Here is a 9,633-nt window from a genome sequence, read left to right as displayed (position 1 = left end):
CAAAAGCCACTATATAAGTTCAAAGAAGATGAGCTAAGACCATTCTAACCAAAAGTAAGTGAGATTGTAGGTAGAGCCAAGAAGAGATGAAGAAAACTTGGTATGCGTAAAAGCGCATGGGTATGTGCTACTCAAATATGCTCCAATCCAATTCTCCTCATATGCCTCCAATCCATGCGCTCCAAACTGTACTCATACAACTCATCTACACTATGAAGCAGGAGGGATTTAGACCCCTCCCTGACTATGTGTCTCAAGGAGCTTCATCCGTCGGTGTTCCCTAGTGGGGAGAGAGAGAGAGAGAGAGAGAGAGAGAGAGAGAGAGGCCACCACCATAGTAGTGCACATTAAGACTTATCAAAATTCTGTCAAGTGGCAGAAATGGTTGCTTACTCCGAAAGAATCTTGATGTATCATGATTATCTAGGCCTAAGGGCTATCCAACTTGGGTGCTTTTGTATTTTCTGTTCCCCATTACATCGTAGGACTTTTCTCTATCTTTTCCAAGAAGAGTCCCTTACCTTACCTTTGGGCCTACTTTTCCAAAAGAGGGGGGGGGGGGGGGGGGGGGAAAGAAAGGTCCTGATTCCTGAACATAAGCGTAAAGAGCTTCTGATATTTTTGGCGACTTGGATCCCGATTCCTACCACACCTGAATGTAGCTTTAAGTACACAGAGTGGATACAGTACCTAAGTCTCTCTTATGATCTTTATCCACTTTTACTACGACACTATCTGCTGGCATTTGCCCTGTTTCGACCATCGTTGTTGTTGTTTAGCTGGCTGCGCTTTTCTGTCGAAAGAGCGAGCTGCGAGTCTGCGACTCTGTTCATGTTGTTAGTATTTGAGAGAGAGAGAGAGAGAGAGAGAGGGGACTTTGACTGTATCTCTTCCACTTTGCAGCGCAAGAAGACGACCCCCTGTTGCGATATTATAAGCGGAAAAGGGTCGAGAAAAAGTGCACACATACTACATAGCTCCCCCATTTCCCATTTTCCCCTCTCACACACAGACAAATGCACAACACACGCGTGCCAGATACCTGAAGGGTCACAAAAACACACACACACACACACACCCACACACCCAGAGGCAGTGACAGAGCCGGAACTGCGATGCCGGTGCCCAGCAGTCGCGCTCCTCCATTATACCCCCGACACCCCCACCCATCTCAGCACATCAGGGATCATGACCCTGCATGTTGCCCCTCCCCTGATGCCTGCTTCCTCTGCATCATGATGGAGCCCAATATCAGCAAGCGCTCTGCCGCCCTTTCACGTCTCTTCAAACTCCTGCCCTCAGATGCCGGCAGCCATGTTTTCTCCATCAGTGTTATCTGGAGCTCAGCCATGGCACGCCCCAACGAGCCCGACCTTGTCGAGCTGGGTATCTTTGAATGCATGGCCTCCCTCATTTGGAAGGGCATCCGCAACCGCCGATGGCTTCTCAAGGATCAGAACATTTTCATCCCTTACTATGCAGCTCACATCATTGGATCATATACTATGAACAGAGGTGACTTTGCAGCAAAGGCTGTTGCAGAGGGTGTCATTCCTCCATTGGTTGAGCTCTTGCGGGGCCGTCTCACATGGGTTGAACAGCGGGTAGCTGTACGTGCACTGGGACATGTGGCAGCTTTCGAGAGCTCGTTTGCACATGTTGCTGTGCATAGTGAGGTTCTTGAGTTGGCTATGGAGCTTGCGACGAGCTCTTTGGAGATTGTGTACTCTCAGTTCATCCAGACAGAGGAGAGGAGGCTAAAATATCATAGGGATTTACTGACACGGGGTGCGCGAGGACCACAGATGGAGTTGCGCAAAGGAGAGGAATGGGCGAGCCAATTGCAGTGCTGGTCGTTGCAGCTCATCAATTGCTTTGCAATGAAAGACAAGTACTTGCCTATTGTTTGCAGGCCAGGATTTCTTACAAAGCTCCCAAGCATGTGGGGAGGCCTTATGAACGAGAATTCACCTGCTGGGATGGGTTTGGTTCTCACAATTTGTCGGCATAAAGTTGGGAGACGGTCCATTGCAGCTTGTCCAAGAGTTGTAGGTGGACTTTGCAACACCGCACGCTCTTCTGACGACTGGCAATACATGGCTGTGGATTGCCTTTTGCTTCTTCTTCAAGATCCACAAACGAGGAAGAGGGTATGTTTACAGCTATCACTGTTTTCTCTTTTTCATAACTGCAAGCTTGTTTTTTCCCTTTGTGATGCTGCCCATCTTAGTGGGCTAAGGGTGAATGCAGCTAGAGAGATGCATTGAATGATCAATGTGTTAGATGATGAGAGTGCTTACTGCACTTAACATTTGACGTATGTGTGCACATATAAGGGAGTAGCTGAGAGAATGGTAAAAGAGGGATTTTTGGATTTTTTGTGTGTAATGGATAGATTTTGGGGGGGGGGGGGGGGGGGGATTGGACAATTGTGTTTAGGAAAAAAGGCGGTTTTTTTAAATTTTCTTTGGATCTGATGATTTTCAGAATTCCTAATTCGCAATTCTGGTTTTACAAGGGGAAATTGTACTGAGAATAACCACTACAATTCATGTCTTTTGCAGGTATTTGATGATGCTGTTGTGCCTCTGGTAGATCTAGCTGTGCAGCCTTGCCAGGGAGAGAGGAAGAAACTTGGAAATGCGATATTGGAGGTGCTCCTCCTCCAAGAGATTCAATCACCCATGCGAGGTCGGACGTCGGGCCAGACAAGGTATTTGCTAGATGAGTTAGCAAGCCAGAGACAGAGATGGAAATGGGAAAGATCCATGTCCAAGGATGACCTTCGTGTCAAGCAGCAAGCTGCCCATGTGGTAAAGCTCGAAGGAAATGCCAAATTTTCTGCAGGAGATGTGGTTGGGGCAGTTTACAAGTACTCGGAAGCGTTGTCTCTTTGCCCTCTGAGAGCAACCAAAGAGCGTGTTGTGTTGTATAGCAATCGTGCACAATGCCATCTTCTTCTTCAGGATCCTGAAGCTGCATTGAGCGATTCAACCCGAGCCCTTTGCTTGCATAAACCACTAAATGGGCACAGTAGGAGCTTGTGGAGAAGGTCGCAGGCTTATGAGATGTTGGGCTTATCCAAGGAAAGCTTACTAGATGCAATTATGTTCATCAATGAGTGCTCAAATGCGGCGGGAGGCGAGGACATTTGCACAGTGCCTGACTATGCAGAGCGTTTAGTGAAGAAGCAAATGAGATCAACATGGCTGTTTCTTGAAGCTGCAAGGAAGCATGGGGACTTACAGGAGTTACAAGCAGATTACTCAGAAACTACGAAATATGAGTATGAGGAGGAGGAGGGGGAAGAAGACTCTGAGTGGGAGACGGCAAGTGAGAGTGACATCACTCTTGCTGATGATACAACAGACCAGGGATCGTGTAGTAGAGATGAAGGTGAAAGCGACCAGCATCTGGAGAAAGAAAAGCTGGATAGTTATAACCATAACCTTCAAAAAGTCTTCTCTGCTTTCAAAGGTGTGCGTCTCTCTCTTCTCTATGCTTATTCTCATATGAGATGTGTTTGTTTTATACGCATGTGTTTGTGATTTGTGTTTAAGAATTGTGTGTGAGGGCATGTTGTACATAGTACATCCATGCAGGCTTGTTTCATGTTATGGGGTAAAGGTGTGTGCGCTTCTAGTGTCACCCATAGTCATTCCATTTGTTCTAAAGATGGCGAGGGGTTGTAATGTTGACATGTGAATGTAAATTTAGGCTTAGGTCTCATCTTTGCATAAAATGACTTTCTTTTGGCATCATAAAAGGTGGTGTGTGTCTTGTATGGGGAAAATGATGTGAGAGGGTGATAGCCTACTCTCCCTCTTGCGTGTTGTGCATACCCCCGAACATAATAAAAAGTGTCCTAACCCCTTGAGATCATACCAAGGAAAAGTAGCAAATATGATATTTGGTCAGTAATGAGCTTTTCTGTACTGCAAATCTGGTTGTACTTACTGCTGTTGCCTTTGAAATATGTGTGTAATGGGGAAGCAAATGAGCAAGCATAGTGCTTTCCATCATATTTACGTGATTAGTGATTGCTTAACTTCAATAACTGCAGGAATGGACCCGAAGAAGAAATCTGCCAATGAAGGCAACCCCTTGATGGAGCTGAACGGAAAGGGAACGCATAACCCTCCACTGGATAGGGAGTTGTTGAAGAAACGTATTTACAGCTTGATTCAAGAAAGGCGGCTTCTCAATCTACAAAATGAGCTTCAAAAACCTGTGACCAAAGATATATGATGTGTGTGATATTTCAACTACGATATGGTTGTGTGGAAATGATGTTTGTTGCTAGCGAACCTTTTCGCTCGAGGTTTTTCCCGAGCCGTCTAGAAACAACCATCTGAGGTGCCTTTGCGCATGGTTCTTAAGTTACCTGTATAATAGCATTCCTAGGTATATAATCAAAATAGGACCCAACTTTTCGTGCACATGAGCTAATGTTATCCTTGTACGTGAGCTCAGTGCGTTGTAACGAAAGCTGTCTAGCAAGTTAGCTAACATAACAAGAAGGAGATGTCAATGAAGCAGCATACTTGTTTCTAGTCATTTCACATCTTATATGGCAATAGTGGATGGTCAACTGCATGATTGACATCACATATGGCACTCGGGGTGTTTGGTGTGGGTATGTGGGAGCATGTATTGGTACCTGGCTCTACACCCACTATTGGGCACTGACAACTTTAGTGCGTATGTAGTATTTAGTACAATACTAAGCATGATGGAGCTGATGGTTATGTTGGCTTGTGGATGACTATCGTGAGTCTATGCTTGGCACTTGTTAAAAGGTGAATCTAGGCTTATCCCGAATGCATCTAGGTATATACACTCTGAATGGTATGGGGCGTGCAGTTCATCGTTCATGGCATCGGGGTTGTTGGATATGCTTTGCTAACTGGCGCATTGCATTAAAAGTAGCTCCTCTTCTGAGGGCCTTTGCAAGGTTTATATATAGGATGGCAGTGAACTAGAGGCTTACAGGTGAAGTTAAAGGTACACATGCTGTGTGGTAAAGAGTCGTGCTTTTGTTGTGATGCTTCATACTGAGAATGATCAAGGAATGACCGAGCATTTTGATTCCTTGAGTGACCCCTTTGTTAGTCTGTACTGTTTTTATTGAACAAATTTATGTAATAACTATGTTGTTCATGGGTCAAATAACATTTTTCTTTCTTTTGGTTGAAACCTTAACATTACATTGTTAATGTAGTTTGTCACATCATAGTGATTTGATTTTGTTGACCTCTTGAAAGTTTTCTGAATTTATTTATTATGACAGTATAATTTGTCCTCTGTTCACATATGTTTTGAATGGAAGGAAAAAGCAAATCTTGGTGTAACCCCCATTCTTCAAACTTGGAAGGCAAGAATAGTCAATGAAGGTTCTCATTGCTGAGTATGGTTATGCGTGTTTTTGTCGAAAATAATACAAATAAGGTGAGGATAGGAAGTCACCTTCAAGAACTGGATAAGAGCACTTCTTTGTAATCAGTTGGACTTGTGTATGTAGCCTTCTGTATTTGTAGAATATGTATCTATTTTGAAATTTAGCTCTCTCTCTCTCTCTCTCTCTCTCTCTCATAATAGATCTTGAGTTCAACTCCTCGTCGGCTAGATATTTAAGGTCTCTTGGGATAGTTTCCTACGACGTTAAAACTCTCTTCTTCTTCTTCTTCTCTCTCTCTCTCTCTGTCTTCAGTTCAAGACCATTAGATAGATAGGATGGTTCCCTGAGATAGGAACTTGGGGTCCTGGTGCTCTTTTCTTCTTCTCTCTACTGCAAGGAATTGAGCCTGGAATGTGGGTGATAGTGAATCTTTGAGATGATGTTGTTCTCTCTCTCTCAATGGGGGGAAACGGGATAACATTTTCTACCTCTGGTCCGGGCTATGCCTAGCTATGGACATAGGACATGTTGAGGATAACATGCATGAATTGTATTATATGACGGTTGGCGGTTTATCACGTGGTAGAGTGCTCTTTAGAGGAAGGTGGGCTCGTGGAGGCTGAAGGAGAAGATAAAGCTGGTGGCGGGGTATGACCGTATGCTATGAGCCTATGAGACTTCTAGCATTGATGAGGGAGAGGGAAGGGGGCCTCCTCCTCAATCATAGGCAGGCAGAGATGTAATGCATGAATCACGTAAAGGCAAAAAGGGCAAAGCCAAAACTTAAAAGGCCAGAGAGTGGCGCATCTTCATGTGGGCGGGCCCAACTTCATGTGGGTCTCGGGCCGGTCTCTCTCTCTCTCTCTCACACACACACACACACACACACTCTGTATACACACACGTCACACACCTCCCGCACACCACATTCTCTGTCTAGAACGTGGGGCGCTATAGGCTATGTAAAAATCGCTAGTCTAGTCAACGTGCCATCTCTCTCCCTCAGCTTTAAGACTAAGTGCGACGGGGTCCCAACGATGGGATCAATCAATGGTCCAAATCGATCTTTCACTTGGGACCGTTGATCCCATGAGCGTTTGCTTTTCTCTCTCTCTCTCTCTCTCTCTCGACGTGTATGCACGCGCTTCTCTGGATTCCCTTGATCGTGCTCGATATTGGAAGACCGAAGCGTGCTGATCATCGGATGCTCCATTCTCCACGTCATTTCCCCCCTTCTTTAACGGCTACCACCTTTTTTTTTTTTTGTCCATTGTATGACCTTTCCCAGCACTGGCCTACAGGCCCACGTCCGAGTTCAAAATCCTATCGACCCAACTGCCAACCACTGAGAGCTGGGTCTCACTTATGCTCAGTGGGATGAGAAGGTTTCATTTTTCACGTATATGCCCCACTCCATTAATTGACTTGATTTTTTTTTTTGGAGAAAATTGGAATTGTATTAGAAAAAAAAAGATACAAAGGGGGGAAATTCCCACAGGTAAGGGGTGGGTCAGCCCTGCTACTTAGAGCCTTCTACATGAGGTAGAGCATTTTGAACCTAGCATGGTGGTAAATCAGAGGGGCAATAGTGCACCATTTCTGCCAACGAATTGACTGTAAGACAGATGATACAGACAAGTCCTATGTTAGAGCTTCTTGAACTTTGCTACAAAGCTTGAGGGCAGAATACTTTTAAGTTAGACTTAAGGAGACAAAGAAAATTGAATCACTGGTTGCACGATGTTTTAAAAAGTAGACCAAGATTTCTTGTTTCTACCTAGGTAACCTTGAGTTCACATGGGAAGGTCGCATCTACAAGGCAACTTTTAACCCCACCTTGCTTACGTAAGCAAACTCTGTCCGCTATTCTCAACTCTACCAAAATCGGCAGAGTTGAAAAACTAAGTTCTCTACCTCTCCCTTGTTGAAGAAGAACATGTTTCATGCTAGTGGCAATTAGCAACAAACGACAAAGTTGTTAAGTGGCGGTAGAATCCCACCCGTGAAAATTTGCTAGAATTCTTACTCATTAGTCATCTTTATTCTCGAACTCACGAACCGTAAGCGAGTCATCTTAAGATTTCTATAATACATGAGAAGAACTTTGTATTAGGTGTAGTACCTTTGTAGGGATCCGTCTCCTGAATACACTTAATATCACATCGAAATAGTGTGGCTACATAAAAGTGGCATTTTAGTGAAAAATCTCTAATCTCACGAAATGCTAGTGAGACCCGGCTCTTATTATATTAGAGCTCAAAAGTTTGTAATGCCATTCCTTTTATCTTCTTATGACTAATTGACATTTCACTCCACAAGAAGATGGGGGGGGGGGGGACCCCGCGGGCGGCCCCCCCAACACTGACACATACACACACACACACACAAACACAAACACAAACCACAACAGCTAAAAGTGAAATCGATACATACACAATTGGAAGCACAACTTGGTCCATAGTCATCTTGCCGCCAAAACATTAAGGGTTTAGGAACCTCCTATCTGACCAATTTATGGAAGCCTTACCAATAGATACTATATGAATTGTGAGACAAGCATGAATTTTGGGAGTAGGAAGTCACCCTTATTATGTTAGTAGAGCACTTGTATTCAAGAGAAGGGAGGCCCATGGCAATCACTTTAGTATTGTGGTTTGTGTTTGTTGTAGACTAGTATGTGACCCGCGCATTGCCGCGGCCACATGTGCGTCAATTGAAGCAACCATTGTTCTCATTCCCTTCACAGGGAGGGCAATGTGGGCAAATGCCTATGATTCTCATGTGAGATTTTATAGCTCTTTAATACACTTGTGCATCAACACCACTATAACTACTTTCTAGATGATTATGCATGACAACACACAAGGTCTATGTGCTCTCCACATTCACATCAACCAAGCACAAGTCTATCTTTTGGATCAACACTATGTTTACCTTTTTGAGTGTAAGATCGAACAACTAATGAAGTGTAGTTACTCTCCACATTCTTGTGGATTGACCAAGGACAAATCTCCTTCTAGTTGGTCATGCCAAGCTCCAACATAGTCCTCCTAATCATGGAAAGTTTGTCCCTCCCCCCCCACCCCCTTCTCTCTATCTGTGTGTGTGTGTGTGTGTGTGTGTGTGTGTGTTGAGTTCAAAAATTATCAGGTCAATTTGAGGTCTCTTGGGAATGAATTAAATGGACTCCCTTCGCATGATGTCTTGTTTTAACATCCTATGTTTCTCTCTAAGGAGGCAGTGAATTTGTGATTAGGTTAGAGACGCCCCCCTCACACAATTGATATGGGTCCCTGGTGAGTGGTAGTGGCCCTCTTAATAGACTAATAGAGAGCTGGTATCCTTCTTTGGATATAGTGTTTGCATTGAATGACGAATTCTTTAGATGCATTAGCATCCCCTCTCACCATCCTTACCAATCAAGGCATTGGTCATGATAGAAACTCTCACATGCTTCAGTCGCGTAGTTTTGGTCTTGCATTTGGGGCATCACAATCAACTAAGTTATCAACTGCTATTTGTTGGAACTTAGGATGCATGTAGCAGCCATGACTCAACATGCCAACATTACACCACATAGTAGTAGAAGAAACTTTGCCGTTGGTATGCACAACTGATTTGGTGAGTAGTGTGGCATTTGCTTCTCAAAGGCAGTATTCATGATGGGTGTGTGACCTGGGGGTGATTTCATGGCTATAGAAACTTTGTCTCTATACGTGGGTAAATTTAAAAATTTACAGGTTGGATTGCACTCACTCTAGCTAGCACGTACACTTGCATCTACCAAGACTATCGCATGGATGTTGAGGTCTCTTGCAATTGACCATAAGCGTGTTAGTAATATAAGGTGCATATTGTTTTTTTGTGTACATGTGGGCACCATTGGCACCTTAAAATGTGAGGGCAATGAAAACAGAAAAGTTCACTTAATCAATCGTTTCTCTTTGCAAGAGTTTGGGGCATCATGCTAAAAGAAAGGGTGTGCCACAAAACACACACACACACACACACACACACACACACACACACACACACACACACACACACACACACACACAAAAACATACACACATGCATGTTCTTCTTTGAGAGAGCAGACTATATTCAACCATTCACATGCTTGCCCTTACCCATATTTTATACCATAGCAGCCATTTGGCTTAGCTCCCACTCCCTTCAATGTGAGACAGAGCATTGAGGCACTACACGTAGAAGACTTTCTTTTTGTATGCAAA

General features: G+C 44.1%; 1 protein-coding gene across 1 annotated transcript; it reads left to right on the top strand.

Annotated features, from left to right (window-relative positions):
- The first annotated feature begins 720 nt into the window (after positions 1–720).
- LOC147437464 (uncharacterized) lies at positions 721–4,557 on the top strand. The gene is made up of 3 exons (XM_086487000.1): positions 721–2,150; positions 2,565–3,477; positions 4,064–4,557. Exons 1-3 carry the CDS (start codon positions 1,116–1,118, stop codon positions 4,246–4,248), a joined length of 2,133 nt encoding a protein of 710 aa, XP_086343126.1. The 5' UTR covers positions 721–1,115; the 3' UTR covers positions 4,249–4,557.
- The last annotated feature ends 5,076 nt before the right edge of the window (positions 4,558–9,633 follow it).

The sequence above is a fragment of the Adiantum capillus-veneris genome, chromosome 17 (assembly GCF_014529385.1).
Source record: "Adiantum capillus-veneris isolate H3 chromosome 17, ASM1452938v2, whole genome shotgun sequence".
NCBI lineage: Eukaryota > Viridiplantae > Streptophyta > Polypodiopsida > Polypodiales > Pteridaceae > Adiantum > Adiantum capillus-veneris.
Note: the sequence above shows the minus strand (reverse complement) of the source record. Positions and strands in the feature narration are given on the sequence as shown.

Coding starts and splice junctions, on each gene's coding strand:
- LOC147437464 (XM_086487000.1), top strand. CDS start 1,116: ATGCCGGTGCCCAGCAGTCGCGCTCCTCCATTATACCCCCGACACCCC. Junction 2,151..2,564: donor ATCCACAAACGAGGAAGAGG/GTATGTTTACAG, acceptor TGTCTTTTGCAG/GTATTTGATGATGCTGTTGT. Junction 3,478..4,063: donor AGTCTTCTCTGCTTTCAAAG/GTGTGCGTCTCT, acceptor CAATAACTGCAG/GAATGGACCCGAAGAAGAAA.